The sequence below is a fragment of the Cydia strobilella genome, chromosome 14 (genome assembly GCF_947568885.1).
Source record: "Cydia strobilella chromosome 14, ilCydStro3.1, whole genome shotgun sequence".
Taxonomy (NCBI): domain Eukaryota; kingdom Metazoa; phylum Arthropoda; class Insecta; order Lepidoptera; family Tortricidae; genus Cydia; species Cydia strobilella.
The window spans coordinates 9,629,325-9,649,697 of NC_086054.1; the positions used below are offsets into that span (position 1 = coordinate 9,629,325).

Here is a 20,373-nt window from a genome sequence, read left to right on the forward strand (position 1 = left end):
ATAAAAATCGCCCAAGATCATGTTGGGCCATGCTCAGTGAAGGGTTCCGTAATTACCATCCTGCTAGAATAGACTCAACGGGGGCAAAAGGCTCATGTACAGTCGAAGGCAAAAATATCGATCCAGACAAATGGCTTAAAAATGATGTGAACACGACTTTATTGTAGGAAGTACCTTCGCATCACTTTGTACGACTTTTTACGAAGAAAAGAAGACTTTTTGCAGTTATTCAAAAACGGCTGGGCCGATCATGTTCGCTATGGTTTTCATTGAAAGTATGTATTAAGCTTTTTACGTTTTTTTTATAATTTTTGTACCCATGGGTCTATAATAAGAGGGGGGGGGGAGACCCTTATTCATTTTGAAAAACCTTTGGTTAAAATGAAAAAAAAAAACGGTTGTATGGGTGGTAGGTACACTAAACATTTTTATTTCGTAGTTTTTATTTTACCGTTCTGTCGCCATGCAAGACTTATGTATCCATGCCAAATTAAAGCTTTCTAGCACTAAGAATCACGGAGCAAATCCGCGGACGGACGAACAGACGGACATAGCGAAACTGTAAGGGTTCCTAGTTGACTATGAGCCCTAAAAACCAGCTGGCGCGCCACAAATCATAAGCTTATCACAAACGACATAATATATGTACCGGTAGTTATGTTTTACAGGAAATTACAATTCTGTGAGGAAATCTGGCTCGACAACCAGACAGCTAAATTAATATCGTAGACAGGCACAGGAGGAAATTAAGGCACATTAAAAAAGGAAAATACTATATTCTAAGTATGTCTATCTATTATATATACCGTTTTTAAGTACCCACAATACAAACATTATTGAGCTTGAGTCCTGTGAGACTAGGTCGATTTCTGTAAGTTTAATCAATATTCAGCTTAGGCCTTCTTGTGTGCTTGTGCCAGGCCAGTCTGGGTTGTCAACAATGGGATATTCTGGGTTTTTAGTTCCCTTTCGACAGTACCAAGTGGCGGGCGGTCTGCCTCTGCCTTTTGATCGCTGCGTGCTATTAACAAACGAGCAGACGGATCACCTGATGGTAAGCGATTACCGCCGCCCATGGACACCCGCAACACCAGAGGGGTTGTAAGTGCGTTGCCGGCCTTTACATGGCCGATGGGAGTACGCTCTTTTCTTGAAGGTTTTAAGGTCGTATCGGTCCGGAAATACCGCAGGCAACAGTTTATTCCACAGTTTAGCTGTGCGAGGCAGGAAGTTATATTATTATTATTATGTTCAGCACTGTTTTTACGGAGTAGCTATCATGACGTGCCCGTGCCATCTTAGTCGCCCCTCCTTGACCTTCTCGGCTATTGGTGCAACTTTGAAGGAACCTCTTACATATTCGTTTCGTACTTTATCCAAGCGCGTCACATTTCCTGCCCGACCGAGCATTTTCATTTCTTAACCCGATTTGGTTGAAATTTAGTATACAGGTAGTTTGAGTCCCGGGGAAGGACATAGGGTGCTTTTTATCCCAGAACTCACCCCTCAAGGGGGTGAAACGGGGGGTGGAAGTTTGTATGGGGAATCAATAGCCGCTGAGGCGATTCAGATGAAACTTGGTATAGTCTGCATCTTCTCAAATGATTTTTCGCCAAAGACCGTAATCTGTTAAACAAAAGCTTTTGTTCCTTTTGTGCGTGCGTGTGTCCATTGTTGGTGAGCGCGTGACCATTGTTTATCAGCCAGTGGCATGCGCTCACCAACAAATGTTGTAAAAACTCAATATTCAGGGAGAAAAATGGGGACTACATTTGAATGGACAAGCGGTCGTCCACTATCGTCTTAAGAGCGACTACTTGTGGCGGCCGTGAAAGTTCGTAAACCCGTTATGCGAAGTCTCTAGAAGGTATATAGTCTGTGATCTGAAAGTATCTCGCAAAAACTTTTATTACATTGAGAGCTTCATCCAAGGACGCAAGTTTATTGTGGACTAATGCAACTTGGGTGAGTTTTTCTAACACAATGGAGTGGATGAGAAACGAAGATAGAACGTGTGTATAGTCCGACAAGAAATTGTGGAAATTAAAAACTGGCAATACAATATGGTGTCGTCCGGTTTTCTTAGATTTATTTGAAAGGGACGACACTAAAGTATTGACACTTTTTAATTTCTACAATTTCTTGTCACTGTACTTATTACCGGAGAATGAACCATCATAGACTATAAACTTTAAGGCTGGTTGTACATGCAAAATCGGTTCATAAGGCTAGTTATACACTACAATTATTTTTAAGTAAAGATATATATATATATAAACGCGATAAAAACTACGCCGGCTCCAACCCTACACCTCGGACCCGAGAAGATTTAATTCCCTCCTAAATTGTAGGAGTTCGAAACGTCGGGATGTATTATAAATTCAATATACGCGATATAATCCGTTTTCATAGTTTTATTTCATGAGTAACTATCGCGGTAACCGAAGACAATATTATATACATGATTTATTTAGTTATATGATTCCTTATTTATAATGTTTTAGTAGCATTTGTTTTCGTTTCGCTTCGCTCGGGTTGAAGTGCCTCGATTGGTTTCGACAGCGATGCACTTGAGATATAACGACGTCTTCCGCCTTTGAGCGTGTTCCGCAAGTCTCGCACTTTTGCGAAGATGTTTCTTTGTATTGTGTGCCAGCTTTTATTGCTGTTCGTTGCGATTGAGTGCATGCGTAATTTAAGTTAGATTTTTATCGCTGTAAATTCGATACATAGTTAAGATTTTTCTGCATAAATTGCACACTTGGATGTCAGAAATAAAGCAATCTAAACAGCATGCAGGACAGCAGCAGAGATGATGCACAGCGGGGCGGATGGTAACATTCCGATGATAATATTATTATTATTATTAAGCCATTTCGTTTCCCATCTCAGGTTATTTGCTTTACTGTTTATTTGTTTCATTATCATTTTTTTGGATAGGAACCCCTGTCTGGGTATAGGCCTCCTCCAGTTTTATCCAGTTTTCTCTGTCTTTTGCTTGGTTTATCCACTCTTTTCCAGCTGTAGCTATGATGTCATCGCTCCATCGCTTAGCAGGTCGTGCTTGTCGTCTTTTTCCACTGGGACCTTTCCATCTAGTTACTTCTGCTGTCCATCGCTTATCGTTGTAGCGTGCTACATGGCCAGCCCATCGCCATTTTAAGCGTAGACAGTAGTGTAGGGCGTCAATTCATTTTGTCTTCTTCCGTATGGATTCGCTTCTTATTTTGTGAATTTTCCTTATTTTTAGAAGGCTTCTCTCCATCGCTTTCTGGCAGTTCACTAGTTTTGTTTTTATATACTCATTCGTGCATGGAATACTGCTCCCACCTATGGGACGGTTCTGCCAAATATCAGCTGGCGGCCCTGGACTCGGTAGAGCGCCGGGCTCATAGACTCTTTGGTGATGATCCATCGGTCAAGTCAAGGATACAGAGCCTTGAGCATCGCCGTCGAGTCGCTTGCCTATCGGTGTTCTATCGGATACATTTCGGGGAGTGCGCACAGGAACTGCACGACCTGATCCCACCTTCCCCTTTCCATCATCGGACATCCAGGCGCGGGGAGCGTATGCACCCGTTCGTGGTCCACATTCCATTCGTTCGGACGAAACGTTTTGCCTCCTCCTTTTTGGTACGGACGGCTAAGGAATGGAATGCGCTCCCGCCATCTGTATTCCCTGATCAATATGACCTCGGTCTCTTTAAAACAAGAGTGAATAGGCTGTTACTGAACCGGTGAGCTCCATCTTAGGCCCTGTCTTCACTTTCCATCAGGTGTGACTAGGGCCAATCGCCGATCAGTTTATAATAAAAAAAAAAAAAAAAAAAAAAAAATAGTGTTGTTGTAGGTCAACGTTTGACAGCCATACGTAAGGGTCGGTAGAATACATGTATCCATTACTGTTTTTTTTAGGTGGAGCGGATAGTCACCTTTTGTTATTTCTTTCAGGGACCAGTATTTTTTCCAGCTCATCTTTATTCGGCGGTCTACCTCTTCTTTTTCGTTATCTTTTTCGAAGGATATTTCTTTTCCTAAATATATGTATTTATTTACGTATTCTAGTGTCTCCCCTTCGAGTTTTATTATATATGCGGAGCTGTTAGTCATTAGCTTTGTTTTGTCTTTGTTCATTGAAAGACCTACTTTTTTGCTTTGGTCACTTAGTTGATTTATCATTTTTTCCAGATTTTTGCTGCTTTCTGCGAAGAGGACTATGTCGTCTGCGAATCTGAGGTGACTTAGATAGCGGTTGCCGATAATGATGCCTTCGTTTTCCCATTGCAGTTACTCAAAAATGTTTTGCAGCACTGCTATGAAGATCTTGAAGGAACAGAGGATCCCCTTGTCTCACTCCTCGTAGTATTGGTATTTCCGGTCCTCGTTTCTCTAATTTCACACAGCTGGTACTATTGTCGTATATGTTTTTCAGGATGTTGAAGTACTTTTCATGGACTTGACATTTTTTCAGTGCCTCCCAGATCGCGTCATGTGATATTGTGTCGAATGCTTTGGCGTAATCGACGAACGCTAAATATAATGGTCTGTTAAATTCTTTGTATTTTTCCATAGTTTGTTGCATAACGTGAATATGGACCGTTGTTGAAAAACCAGACCGGAACCCCGCTTGTTCTATTGGTTGAAGATTTTCAATCTTGGTACTAATTCTGCTAAGTATTATGGAGGTGAAGAACTTATAAGTACTGGGGAGTCCGATGATAATATAAGTTCCGAAAAACTTGTTGGTACGAGCCCGGGATCCAGCGATGAACCCGCGATCACCGGATTGAAAGTCACACGCCCTTACCGCTGGCTTCCAACGTTCTCTACGTAGTGAAATTTAATCTAAGTTTTTTTAAAGCAAGTAACGAGTAAAACTATGATATTTTCTCAAATACGCTGAACTCATGCAGTATGCACAATATGCACATAGTTTCTAACATCGTTTACAGCATCTTATTTATTAGCGCTTTTCTTGTCCGGGAATAAGTGACTTCGCAACAGCTTTGCAGTTGAGGAAATATGTATAACGACCTCTTCGCTGCATTTGAGAGTCTCCCTAAGTTCTTGCTTGTCGTTGTTACCGGACATTACAAAATTGTGATACCTTGGGTACAGGCACAAAACTTACATACAAAACTTTTGCTCGCTCTATATTCTTTGTATAACAATGTTTAGCAATAGTAAACTAGGGTCGGTACTAGACATAGATATATGTTAAGTAAATGTTAATGTCAAGTTTAATGTAATAAAAAACCGGCCAAGTGCGAATCGGACTCGCGCACCGAGGGTTCCGTACTTTTTAGTATTTGTTGTTATAGCGGCAACAGAAATACATCATCTGTGAAAATTTCAACTGTCTAGCTATCACGGTTCATGAGATACAGCCTGGTGACAGACAGACAGATGGACAGCGGAGTCTTAGTAATAGGGTCCCGTTTTTACCCTAATAATATAAGCATGCCATTTTAAAATGAGCGTAACTTCGATTGTATGGGAGCGGCTTTTTGGCGGCGGGTTCGTATGGCTCTTAATCGAGTTGTTTAAGCTCTAATAAACACAAATCAAAAGTGACGTTGGTTGGACGGGTGACCGCTTGGCCGCGGTTCGACAGTGGAACGCTGCAGCGTTGCGGTGACCTGACTATCCAACCGCGATAAGCTGGCTAAGCGGCGAACCGCTTTGCCAATTGTATTGGTTGACTGGCTGTATGTCTGTGGTGCGCCAAGAGTAATGTCTATTTTACCAATTTTGAGTAAAGCTCTCTTTTCTGTTTAAATCAAAACCGGCCAAGTGCGAGTCGGACTCGCGCACGAAGGGTTCGGACCATTACGCAAAAAACGGCAAAAAAGTCACGTTTGTGGTATGGGATAATGAATATTTATTTTATTATGTTTTTAGTATTTGTTGTTATAGCGGCAACAGAAATAAATCATCTGTAAAAATTTCAAGTGTCTAGTGACTATCAAGTGTCTATCACGGTTCATGAGATACAGCCTGGTGACAAATGGACAGACAGACAGCGGAATCTTAGTAATAGGGTCCCGTTTTTACTCTTTGGGTACGGAACCCTAAAAACACTCATCGTTAATCGGTCTAAATTGCCAAGGAAAACTAATTTTGAAGTACTAAAAGTGCCGCGGTCCGCGAGTTGCGATCTGCCACTGGTCTGTATAGGCTTAGCACAGGAGCGCTGCTACAATATCTCGCCCGCGAGATAGACTACCCGTCGTTTTCTAACTGTATTAATTAGAGAGCGATAGGTAGTTATCGCGCGGGTAGGTAGGTATATGTAGATGTGTATTCATTTCACGTAAAGTCACGTCTGTTGCAAGTATTTGCCACTGGCAAGATTTTTAGGGTTCAAAAGTAAAAAACGGAACCCTTATAGGATCACTCGTGCGTCTGTCTGTCTGTCTGTCCGTCTGTCACAGCCTATTTTCTCCGAAACTACTGGACCAATTAAGTTGAATTTTGGTACACATATGTAAGTTTGTGACCCAAAGACGGATATGTAACGTAAACAAATTAATTTTAAACATGGGGGCCACTTTTGGGGGGTAAATGAGAAAATAAAAAAAATAAAATTTTCAAACTATATCGTGTTACATATCAAATGAAAGAACTCGTTGTAAGAATCTCAAATATTTTTTTTTATAATTTTAGGACAAACAATTTAGAAGTTATTCAAGAAAATAGGCAAAAAATGACCATTCCCCCCTTTATCTCCGAAACTACTGGTTCTAAGTTTACCTATAGATTACAGGAAAACCTATTAGGAATTGCAGTCAAGCGTGAGTGGACTTAATTACTTAGTTTTTGATACGACCCCTACCGGTTTTTTAAAGACATTTCACTCACGTTTCACATAAAAATACATTGTTTAAATTGTGTAATGTACGGAACCCTTGGAACGCGAGTCCGACTCGCACTTGGTCGGTTTTTAATAGGTACCACCGATAAGTTGCTACACGTAACTAGCGAAATTTAATATGATAGCCTTGGTTCTAGTTTCTCAATGCAGTAAATAAGTTATTAAAGCAACTTAAGAGCACAGTCATCATCAGTAGTATCAGATGGAGCGTACATTCATGGCCATGACAGACAAATGACGTCAAGCTATACAGCATGTTTCAGGTTTTACGTTTATTTATCGTTACCGTATATAATAACTACTACCTATGCATGTTACTATGTACATTTTTGTCATAAGGTTCAGTCAAACTCGCGATATTATCCCGCATAAAACAATTTACACAGATTTCGCAAGGCCTTAATTTTTAACCCGTTGGAACGTTGGAGTTTAATCAGCACCCTTATGCGAAGCCTGACCTAATTCCAGGGGTGTATTCAGGATTAAAAAATAAAACAGTGATTTGAGATTAAGCTCATTGCGCCCCTCTGGCACCAATAAATTCAAATAATTTATTTCATCAATTTCCATAAAATCAGTAGCTTTCCGCTTCACGTTTACGGAAAACTGTTGTTTCCGACATTTGGGAGGCGTGCGCGGAGCCGAAGACAACACATGCAAGGGGTATACCGAGCGAATGCTGCTGCCTTTGCCCGTCATGAGATGCACGCAGAGGCAGCACCCAGCTTGTGTGAAAGGACTATTGAGTCGTGGGTGAAAGAGATGGCTGTGTTAAATATTATTATAAGGTGGTTCTTGACACATTGCCTTAGTAATTAATTATTTTTTTCCAGTGAAATGTAGATATTAACATAGCTATAAGTCCATACTAACCATAAATATGAGTCTGTTAGTTACTAGAAATAAATTACAATGAATTGAATTGAATTTTAAATATGAGCGAGGTGTACTGAGATTCATATGAAATCAATATAATGGTTTTTTTATCTGAATACCCCTTTTCAGCTTACTCACGTCCATACAGGTCTTATCCATTACGGGTTTTCGCAAAGCTTTTAAGAACAGTGAGCCTTAAGATTAGTTCTCCTGGGCCTGAGGATGAAAAAAGCATCGGAAATGTTTTTATTTGGTTTTGATTTCAAAAATACGTTGAAAAAGAATTTTACAGACGGACTGCAACCCGACTGCAACTTGTATGTGAACTCCACGTCGACATTGCAGTTGGCGTGCGGTCGGCGTGCAGTTCACATACTAATTGCAGTCGGGTTGCAGTCCATCTGTATCGGCCCACGTATTTATTATTATTTTTAAATGTGTTGGTACCTTTGTTAATGTAACGATGTTATATAATAATAACTTTCCTCCGGTTCCAACCATTATACAAAGAAAATAGCCATTGGCTGCGCAAAGGGTTACATTGAAAAGCTTTCACGGCTTTTCACCTATAACAAAGATAGATATAACTCCGTAATAGATGGATACAGTCTAAGGAAAAAACGTGCCTCGAAAATCAAGAAAATTTGATTCTCGTTCAGAGGGCGCTACTAGCTTTGGCCTAATGTCGTATAGATGGCGTTGACGGTTTCGTTTGTTATTTAACAATTTTAACGCATATCAGTGAAAGAACATGGGTCAAAATCATAAAAATAATTAATGCAAATAAAAAAAATCATTTATCCATATTTAAATACATTTTATCGTATTTTTATAAATCTTCATTTTTAGTTTTAAAGTGTGTCGACAGATGGCAGTGAATTTACTGGGGTTACAAAATTTACTATGACAGTACCGCTCTAGTATAAGTTACTCTATGCCTATAAGTAGGTTGTGTTATAAAAATATGCTTGATAATGCTTTATAGTATAGTATGGCAATGATCTTCGATTTATGAATAATTATTTATGCCGACTGGTCAAAGTAGTTAACCATGCAATTTTAATTACATATTGCCCACTTGATGTGGGCATTATGCATACAGATCGGTCATTATTCAAAGTGACCGGACTCATCAAGTTACCCGTAACATATACACATGGTTTTATTAACGTAAAATTAATCAATATTCACGATATTTAGATCAGAAACCGAAACCGAAACCGTACTGATCTAAATATTTTGAAATATGTCTCACGATAGTTTAAGTTCGATTAATATTCACGATATAATACTATTAACAATAATGTATGAATAACGTAGCAAAGGAACACTTCTAAACTTTTTATATTAATAGGTATTGTCAATCATAGCAAAATCACTAAGTAAATGAAATGTCTCGTTGCGTTGACTGCGCAATAAAAACTCTTTTTAAAAGCGTAGTTTATAAGAAACTTAATTTATCTGTCCAAGTTCTTATTTTCCTGTAATAATCTATGTCGTAGGTACTACTGCTATGTATAACTTGGCCGTGAAAGAAACGGAAGGCATAATTACGAGCTCGGAAAATATTATTTATCATTTGGGAATAATAAAAGATTTACTTTGGAGGTTTATCTTCATTACGAAGTTTTTGCCGCTTAAGGTACCATTTTCTAAAGGAGATCGCTTCCCGCGATTTCCCGTTCATGCTCTTTACAAAGCTTTACATTTGTGTATCAAAGCCAAGGGAGAATATTTTAATGATAATATATTTTTTAATGATTGTTATTTTAATTCTTAATGACATTCTGTTAAAGACGTGTAAGTAAGAAAATTATTCCTACAAATTTTTTGTCAACGTACTTTTAGGCCACCCTGTAAGAATTTTACCAAAATGCTCGTTATGATCCGATTGCTTTAATTATGTCACATTACCGTGGCAATATTTTTGTATAAATACGGCAGAATAAAAGAATATATATATATTGCTCAGTTTACTCTTTCATATCTTGGATATCAGTGTAAATTTTCTTTAACAGGATTTCATTCAACATCTAGAATGAATGTAATAGAAACATCTTCAGGCCAAGGGATTTATCTTCGGATGTGTGCGTGCATTGCGTGTCGATGTTGTGAGTGTTGCGTGTCGGACTATTGACAATTTTCATTCACTTTTCGTCGGGTAGTTACACAAATCTCTGTTTTGACATTTTGCTAGGACCTCAGTTTACCGACGTTTAGACACAGGTTTCACTGGTCGTGGTCGCGGCTCCACGACCAGTGAAATCTGTGTCTAAACGTCGGTAAATAAAGGTAACAAAATAAATACCCGATAGACCCGATTGTAAATGTGATTTAATACATCTTCAGGCGTTAATGTAAATATGACCGATAACAATGAAACGCAAATGTGTAATATTTACTCAGGTCTGGCAAACCATCACAAAACCGCATAAGTAACAGTTGGATCGCACTAAGTAAATATTAATATATGCTATGAACAGGTAACGCAATATTTATTCGTTAATTAACCTGACCGGTTACTACTACACTTACTACTACACTTATTACTTACTACTTACTTATTACTTACTACTACAGTTACTACGCGGTCAACGAATATTCTGGCGAGAAATCTATATGGATGTTATTTTTCGAGCAACACGGATGGGAGACGACATTCGTACCATGTACTTCCCCTCTGCAGAAGCATACGCACAACTGTGCCTATGGCGGTGAGTTTTGTGACTCGCCCTTACAAAAACTATAAAAAGGGATCCTAAATGAATGTGGATGTGATCTGTTAGTGTTAAAAGTGACGTTTCTGTTTGAAGTTACAGTCGGTGCAGAGTTAGCTTAGACGGATTCTAATGTACGATTCCCATCGACCGGCTAGAGTCGGGCCGCGCCGGAGCGCATTTTCAATGTACCTATACATGTAAAGTTGCATATGTAAAGGAGCATATGTAAAGGAGCATGAAGGGGCCGTACCCTGGTCCTGACACTGAAGGGCTGGCTTCGGATCGAACAAGGTGGAGATAACTTCATGACGCTGCAACGACAAGAGCCCACAGCTCTTCAAATTGAATGATGATCATACATTACGTATGGCAGAAGCGATGGAGTCCGTCCGAAGCCGGTCGCGTCCGCGAGGAGCAGACCGGCTTGGCCGTACAAATGTGAAATGCGCGTCGACTCCGCCCGTTCGGTGGGAATCGTACTTTATTATTATTATTATTTATTTATTTAATAAAATACAGTGTATTCTTACTATAATCATAGCCCCGCAAAACTTAATAAAGAGTATGACCGTGGGGTCATCAGTCGCCAGTTAATACATATGTACTTAACTTATTTAACTTAATAACTACCCATGAAATAAAACTGTGAAAACGGATTATATCGCGTATATTGAATTTATAATACATCCCGACGTTTCGAACTCTTTACAGCGTTCGTGGTCAACGGGTGACTGAGGAAAAATTACAAAGTGCAAAAATACCCACATACTAAAATAATGAACAATCATAGACTACAAACTTTAAGGCTGGTTGTACATGCAAAATCGGTTCCGATAGGTTGTAATTTTTCCTCAGTCACCCGTTGACCACGAACGCTGTAAAGAGTTCGAAACGTCGGGATGTATTATAAATTCAATATACGCGATATAATCCGTTTTCATAGTTTTATTTCATGAGTAACTATCGCGGTAACCGAAGACAATATTAATAACTACCTTTTATGACATTTTTACCCGGTAGGAAGTACTGTAGGGTTAAGACTATATTATTATATCGAGCGGCTGTTGCGACTTGCGAGACGTAGACTTCGGTTCAAGGTTGCTGTTTTATAGTCAGGGCGACAAATTATACTAGTTTCTTCGAATAGGCAAAGCAGCCAATGAGTAAAATTATTCAAGTTTATGAAGGACCTGCCAATGAGTACTCTTTTTAAAGTTACCTACAGATTTTTACCTAGATATCATTCAAATCATGATATAGCTAACTACGTCCGTCCAACGTCTTACTTTAGCACTTACAAGATAACCATTGATATACCTACCTATATGAACGCTACTTATTGAAAAGCTGAAGAATTTATAATTTTGCAGTAAGTTTTCATGAGCAGGACGCAGGTTCCACAACATCTAATAAAATTCTCAGAGTTCAGAGGAAACTTTTGTGGGTAAGTTTTATACGAGTATATTACGAGAACTTTGCAACCATTTTTGTAGTGTAAAGTAATTGCTCCCTGATCGCAACCATTTTTAAGTAGTTTAGACTTGTAGAGTTGTGGAGTACTATTTAAGTCAATTTTTTTTCAATCAATATTTTGATTTCCTATGCAACATTTTCATACACTTGATTTATTGCAAAGTTGGGACTTTTAGACTATTACTGATATATTTACTTACACGACTTCAAATCATATAAATATTGATTTTTAGTTCTACATATTTTTTTGCCTCAAAGAAGAAAGAGAAAGATTGAGAAAAAGCTTTTCTATTTTCCGATACCAATATTTTTGTTCAGCAGTCCTGGGTTCAATCAAACCTAAGTAATCCTGGTTACCAAACTGCCGCTCGATATACATATGCCTTATTCTCATTATTTCTAACAATATTATTATGCTTTTTAACAGTCGTTTCTGCTTAGGCCAAAATTCAAACATAACAACTTTATTAGGATAAAGTAAAGTACTACACATCTCAAGGCCAATACATTGGCGTGACCAATCGTGTGTTGAAAAACTTTTCGCTTACCCGATACTCCTAAGAGAAATCATAATACTTGACGGAAGCAACAGATGAAACAGTCCTCAGAACATATTTATTTTTTTGGAATCCGCCGTTTACCGAGAACTCCCTAAGGATAGGTCTCGTATCTGCGCGTCCAATACGCTTTCAATTGGATCTTTGTTTACATGTCATCGATATGTAGGTACAGGTACTCGTCGGAACCGCATACGGTGTATGGTTGGATGATCTAGGTAAATTTTGACCATGGTTTAGCTTTAGTTAGAATTTAAACATTCTATTTAAATGTACGCTAGCAGGTATGTAGGTTTCGGTAGCGACGTTAGGTTTAGAATAGATATTTAGCTTTAGAGAGAAGTTACGCACATTAAAACTCGTCGTACGAAAGCGAAAAAACTAAAACCAAAAAGGAATAATATGTAGTTAATGTTTCTTTGATACAAGAGAAAAAAGGAATGGATATTTTTAGGTAGGTTGGATTAAACAGTATAAAATAATGTCATAATTACTTATTGCCTCTATGATATAAAGCGGTGTGGAAGTAATAATAGTAATATAATTATTCCTTTGATATTTTAGGTCTTTGCCCACGTTCGAACGTTTTAGTTCCTAATTACATTGCCAAAATAAGCTCGGTTTGTTAATTTTTTAGTGCGTAATTATTATTATTACATTAGCTTATTTTTACGTTAATTTAAGTATTTGATGCTTTGGGCTGTGTTTATCTTGCTCCAGGCAGGTAACGCTTTTGATGTAAAAGAGGCTAGTTTTCATTTTCCAGTTTCTGGAAATAGAAGATATGAATAAACGTTTTGTAACATTCTAAAAGTTTTAGTTAGTTAGCCCACACTACATGAGTTTCATATTAGCTTTATATGAAAATATAAAGCATACGAAAAAACGGGTGTATGAAAAACTCTCAATTCAACTATCTATATTTGTATAATTTTATACTGGTAGAAAATTCAATGTTTGTGCGCCGACCTGATTTTAACTTATATTCAACTGTAAGTTTATGTGTTTATTGTTCATGAATAAATAATGAATGAATGAATGAATGAATGAATGAATGAATAAATAAATAATCTTAAGACGTAACTCTGTAATCTTTTGTATGTTGTCATAATATTAGCTTTAAAAAGACGAATGAAATAATTTATTATAAGTAACTCTTAACTAGATATCATTTAGCTCCAGTAACACCATAAACGTGCATAAACGTAACATAAGGACCCTTAAATTCCTGTTAAAATCTCATTTCATTAGAGCATAAAGTACTCGCCAAAGTCTTGGTAATTGGGAAAAGTGCCTTCAGCCTCATAAGTTGGCGTTATATAAGCTTGAGTGCGAGTCAAGATTAAGTGCAACATGCAACGTAAACATCGCATAAAAGTATTTTCAATTATACAACTTTACTTGGAGGAGCTGAGATTAAAGTAGGTACTTTTCATATAATAACAAGATTAGGATTCTGCTGTGGAGGTACCGTATAATTCGAGGTGTTAAGATTGAGAAAGGTTAAAAAGTTTTTTGATGATTTGTAGGTTACGTAAGATGTCTTAATGTGCTCATGATTATTTAAGTTGGTAATAAATGAAATAAATAAAACAACATTTATTTTATGTCGTTCTGTATTTTTACTTAGATGTTGGAACGAATGCAGCAGCTTTGGGTCCATTTGAAAATACAAAAGTAACAGTGCTAGAGCGTACTTAAATAAACAACATGTCTGTGCCGAAATTATCTATTTTATTTCTATGAAACGAAAACAGAATAACTATGTTATTACAGAAATTAACTGATGCCATTAGATAATAGCTTGTTAATAAATATAAAACGATACATTAATCATCTTTTTTACGTATAAATAAAGAAGTAGCTGCGTGTAATGTTAAACGAAAAGGTAGCATATTGAATTGGGTAATAGTGCAAAAAATTGGAAAACAATAGGGGATTCACGACCAGACGGGGAAAATTGGCAAAATTATGCGAGTAACCTTGGAACCGTAGTAACCTTGGTAACCTGAGTTAGGTGAATAAATACACGTGTAACTAAACAGGAATATGTATTCAAATAGTAAATATCGTGAGTCATTTGACGTGAGGCTTAACTTATGAATTTTTAGTCGCACGCATATTTGGCTATCGTCACGTTTAGATATACACATATGTGTTCATAATCATAATCAATTAGTTCTTTACATGAGTTACTATTATGGATCTCAACATTAAGTAGAAAAGATTAAAAAGTATCGTTGTCAGTTGGTATCTATGGTATAGTACGGACACCATATGACTCACGAGTAAATCTAGTGTACTTTAAGAAAACTTGATATATGAGTACCTCCAATTGGACACGAATCCATCTTCATTTCAATTTCAATTTATTTATTTATAAAATAATAATATTCTTCTAGTTAAAAACCTTGTGCAAGAACACAGTAGGTAAGACTCTAAACACAGCAATTAGGTTAAGTCTCCTGTGTATACGCCCAAAGTGCCATAAAGCCTAATTTTCCGACTCAACCCTCATCCACATAAAGGGAACCTTTTAATAAATAATTACGTAATTACGAACATGCTGTTAACAAATTGTCCACAGGAGAAACAAATTTCAGGTATTGACGTAATTTTATAATATTTTATATACCTACATACATAGTGAAATAGCATGTTAAGGAATCTACGGTTTTATCATCTCCAAACAGCGATGAAAATTTAGAAATTATAGGGCCGTTATACAGGATAAACCCGGCGTGTGTGGGACACTGTGGGTTGTAAAAATTTAAATTGAACGTATTATTTGGTTGACTACGGGATTTTTATCAGATTCAGACGTGACCAGGAAAATGGAATTTTTAGATGTAAATCGTCGCCTGCCGTGAAGTAAAATGTTACTTAGGATAATATTTCTGCGTCGTGCGATAAAATGGTACACTGGGGACTGCCTGACGAGTTTTAAAAAATGACGAATGTGTTATTTTGCTCGAAAATGTTCTGCGAGAGACTAAATATAAGAAAACGAATTGTATGGGGATGATATTTTAAACATTGAATCGGTTGTCTACCTTTACTTCATATGGAAATAACGTGTAGTCAAATAGAATGTCAGTACCGATCACTGACTGTCACCGATCAATTGTTGGAATTCTACTGGACTGCGAGTCAGGAGCATATATCGTTAATTATATACTTTGATACTATCATGAATTAAAAAAATAGTCAGCCGGTTGTATTGCGGTGGGAAGTCCGTCAGCTGATCACATGAACATCTAAAAAAATATATTTTTCAGTCATCGCCTCCCGATTGATCCTTTGTCAGATCAGGTTATAGTTTAGATGCTATTATGAATTTAAAAAAACCGTCAGCCGGTTGTATCGCGGTGGAAAGAGCGTCAGCTGGTCGTATGAATATGTAAATTAGCGCCTTTTACCATTGTATCTCCGAAAAGTATGCGGCATGCCATCAGGCGTTTATTGAAGGTTTATTAAAACGCCTTATGGAATGCTACATGCAAAGTTGCATGATTTTGAATTACTATCATAAAAAGGTATAGCGCTTAGGAGGCGACGACAAATTTTTTTTTTGTTTTACATGTTTAGTTCAGTCTCTGCCATTCCTGAACCCACTAACGGAGTGGTAGCTGACGTCCACTAGAATTCATTACGCATCGCCTTTTACCAGTTTTCGCCCGGGAGGCTATTGGTCATTGAAATCTGTTCTTGGCTCGTGGTCAATACGCAATCCTTCGTCAAAATAGTAATTCTTGCATCGTAGACATTCTTTTATGTCATTTTTGTGGTTAAATCATTTACTTATAATATAAGTAATTGCTTTTCTTCTTTACATTGGTGTCATTGGATGACTTTAAACGTAAACAGACGAGAGTCAAAGAGTCTCCCTGCCAGTAAAATAAATTAGTACCACTGTAAATCCGCAACATAGCGAAGGCCAAATAAAAAAGGGTATAATAGAAGTGTTTTTGTTACAGGTTCTACGACAAACGACGCTCCCGATTGTTCCGACGCGTCTCCAGACCTTCCAGCGGCAGCTCTCCTACCGGCTGGACCTGCCTTCAATCCAGTTCAGCATCTGCAGCTTAGAGCGAGCTGATTCATCTATTGGACTCATCAAGGTAAGGAGACTTTATGTAGGTACACGTGTTTAGGAGCTATATATGTGATAATTAAATAAACATTTATCATATTTTTAGGGTTCCGTACCTCAAAAGGAAAAAAACGGAACTCTTATAGGATCACTTTATTGTCCGTCCGTCCGTCCGTCTGTCTGTCTGTCAAGATCCTTTATCTAAATTTGTCAAAAAATACAAAAAAAAGTTACGTTTGTTCGGAACCCTCGGTGGGCGAATCCGACTCGCACTTTTCCGGTTTATTTATTTATTCGGATGTAGGGTCAAGGAATTTGACTTTATGTTATGAACTGGGTGTTTATTTTTTATTTATTTATTTATTTAGGTTTGCCAACAGGTGAAATACAAAAAATACTTAAAAAGGACGAGTTATAAAATAAGATTGCTTGAGTATATTCACCCAATTAAAGGCAAACACGGCATGCATGTAACAGAAATGTTGCTTACATATGATTTTTTTATCCTAAGCACTAAGTATAAATCAAGTGGAATACAAAAAATAACTAAGCAAACTAGTGAGATTGATACTATCCGTAGTCAAGATAGTATTGACTTTCATGGTTTCAAATGATATCATGTTTCTTTTATATATTAAGGTGTGAAATAAAAAATATTGTTATATACATATAACTATGTAATGTTGATTCCTGAAGTCTATCGTTTATTTAGGTGGATTTCATACCATACATTTTACTCAAAATCTCGAAAAAAGTATATATACACGGTGTTTCATGACCCACTGAAAACCTAAATACAGTTTGTTTAGAATCGATAGGAGAATTGATTGCGCTATATTTTAATCTGGGTATTTTTATTTTTACATGCTCAGTCTACAAGTTTGTAATGCAACAATATCAATAACTAGCAACGTTATTTGTCAATTAGCAACACCCTTAACTGGCCATTGGTAAACCTTATCTCGTTGTAGTAAGGTATGCAAATGGTCAGTTAACAGTGTTTACGATGGTAACTAGCAATTGTTTGATGTCACTAAAACGACGAAGTCTCTTGTGTAGAATTACCAGTCGAATAGAATTGTTAAGAAAACAACGAATATTGTTTCAATATTTATCGGATTAAAGAATAAATACTCAAGATGAGTTTAAAATTTAAAAAAATCTGTTGGGGTGTCTCAGGTTTTCAGTGGCTCAAGTAACACCGTGTATATATTATTAAAATCGATAATTTATAGGTACGTACTCGTATATGGTGTGTCTGATCTACCTACATAATAATCACATAATAATAGAAAATTTTCTTAATTACTTTTAGAAAGTAAAGGTATGTATCTTAATTTACTCTAGTCTTAGGAAAAATAACACTACTACCCCACGAAACCAATTTATTTAATACAATATTGCAAACCGGAAAAATCCCCAAACAGATGACCCACGCTAACTTAATATTGCTTCAAAAAAGGGTCAAAAAAGCAATATTAACTGATGCTGCTACTGATGATGCTGTGTTACATACAACTTCTACAGTTTCCATCAGATATTTAAAATTTAACCTGTGACGTAAAGTTGAATAACTGGTTTCTTTAATTATAATACGCAACATTGTTATAACGTTTTTAGTTGAGCTATAAAATAGATATACACAAACTTTTTTGATAAAAAATGGCATTTCTTTGATTGTAGCTTTTAAACTATACATTATTTTTGTAAATAATGTATTAACGAATCGTAACACATTTAATAACCTTTAGTTTAATGTAGCACACGTGCATGTATATATGTCTCATGGTACAGTTATAATTTAAATTTCGGCAGTGGTCACATGTATGACGCCATTATTTATCACTCAGGCACTATAGAGATTGTCTCCCGGCAGGTTTATGATCATCTTTATATCGCTAATAACATAGAAGCTTAAGCGGATGACCCTTAGAATGACCATTTTGGACTTTTTCAACTTTGAGGCATTTGAACAAGTTTGGGAACAAATCAAATTATTTTATTAAATATTTTGATGTGTTTTTTTTTAAGTAGTCACACTACTAAATTAAAAACTGTAATATATGACATCCATTACAGTTTCTATTACAGTTTTTGAGGCATTTGTTCTGGCGAATACCTACATTTTGATGCATAATTTCCACAATTTCGGTCAGATTTCGGTATCAGGCTTAAGACGTTATCTTTAATATTGTAGTACATTGCTTTAAGGATGACTCACTATAGACCGGGCCGTGTCCGGGCCGGAGCTTCCGGCGCTTACTTTTCTATGACATGACAGGTGATCACGTGATGCTTTCACTAGAAAACGAAGCGCCGGAAGCTCCGGCCCGGACACGGCCCGGTCCAACGTGAGTCATCCTTTAACGTCCGACTTTTGGTTTGCTTGTAAAACCCAAATAATCGAATATTTTTTGCATCATTCTGATTTCTTTGTAAAATGCTCTTGAACTGTTGTATATTTTGGTACACAGTGTATGAATTAAATATAGTATATTTAATCTACTTTCATTTAATACCCCACAAGTGTATGTGCAATGCTTAGTTAGGGTGCAATATGCAATATTCGTAACGAAGCGGGAGTTATTTAAATGACGTCATTCCGCTGAAGTAGATGGCCGGCGCCGCTCTCTCCCGGCAGTTTTGGAGATCCAATACCATACCCAACAACATACCAAAAGTTGGTAGCGGTTTCCGGATTTGAACTATTTTCCCGTAAGGGAGTGGCTATAGGTACATACAGTAAACAGGTTGAAAAGCAATATGCATGGGGCATATAATGAATGTTTATGCTTTACTTATAGATATACATAATTTAATTTAATTTCATATATTGGAGTCTACAAGCCTTTACCTATTTTTGTTAGAAATACCTACTGGACAGTTATAATTTGTTCAGAACTTTACGAAACTTTACACAAGGTCGGTTATATTGAGAGCAATAATTGAAATAAATAAATAAAATTGCTCCCACTCACAATTCCCTATTATTATAACGGGTCAGACGGGACGATCTAGGGCATATTAAGGTTGATTCAGAAAGTATTTACGGCTTCATATTATTTATTGGAATTCTTTTAAACACAATCCAATTAGACATCCTAATGTTTGTGTTATTTGTAAGCGATTATTGGTATTTTTGTACCGATTGAGATAACGTAGGTATAACATTAATGACGTGTAGAGGCAGTTAAAATGCGTTGGTAAATTGTGAAAATTCTATAAGTAATAAAATTGACACAAAATATTATTCGTTAAAAATGTCTGATAGTTTGATTTGAACTTGACATTTTAATTGTATTGGGAAAGTTTTAAAGTTTTTCAACGATCCTAACTTTTATAACGATTGAAGTAACGAATACTCTTTTTAAGGAAAAATAAGCAAGACTTTATTTTCTTTAATTTTTATGGATATTGGTCCACTATCCTCTTAAGAAGCGCACTATCTAGTCTAGTGTTTAGAGTGAGTTTAAAATAACGTGCATTTATCACGATCCATATTAAGCCACAGCCCAGCCCGGCCCGGCTTTATACGTCACATAATTACGAGCTACAAGCTTTAATTAAGCCTGTGTGTCTTGCTGCGAGCTTCTGCTATGTTTTTAACTAGCTCCTTTGTCATAATTACTGCTTTTGTCACTGTTTTCGTTTCATTGTAATTTTAAAATAAAGGTTCCTGATTCTTTAAATAATATTAATTTTGAGTACTTAGATTCCAAAACGGAAAAAAAAACTCAATTATTGTTTTCTTTGTTATCCATTAAATAGGTGCCGGAATGT

The 20,373-nt window shown here is 36.8% G+C and overlaps 1 protein-coding gene across 2 annotated transcripts in view; it reads left to right on the top strand.

Moving 5' to 3' along the window:
* LOC134747370 (synaptotagmin-10-like) overlaps positions 1 to 20,373 on the top strand; it is a 128,107-nt gene that overhangs the window by 73,540 nt on the left and 34,194 nt on the right. For both annotated transcript variants that reach the window (XM_063681996.1, XM_063681997.1), the window contains exon 4: positions 16,478 to 16,621. In XM_063681996.1, coding sequence (XP_063538066.1) covers positions 16,478 to 16,621 — 144 coding nt within the window. The remainder of the gene's footprint in view (positions 1 to 16,477; positions 16,622 to 20,373) is intronic.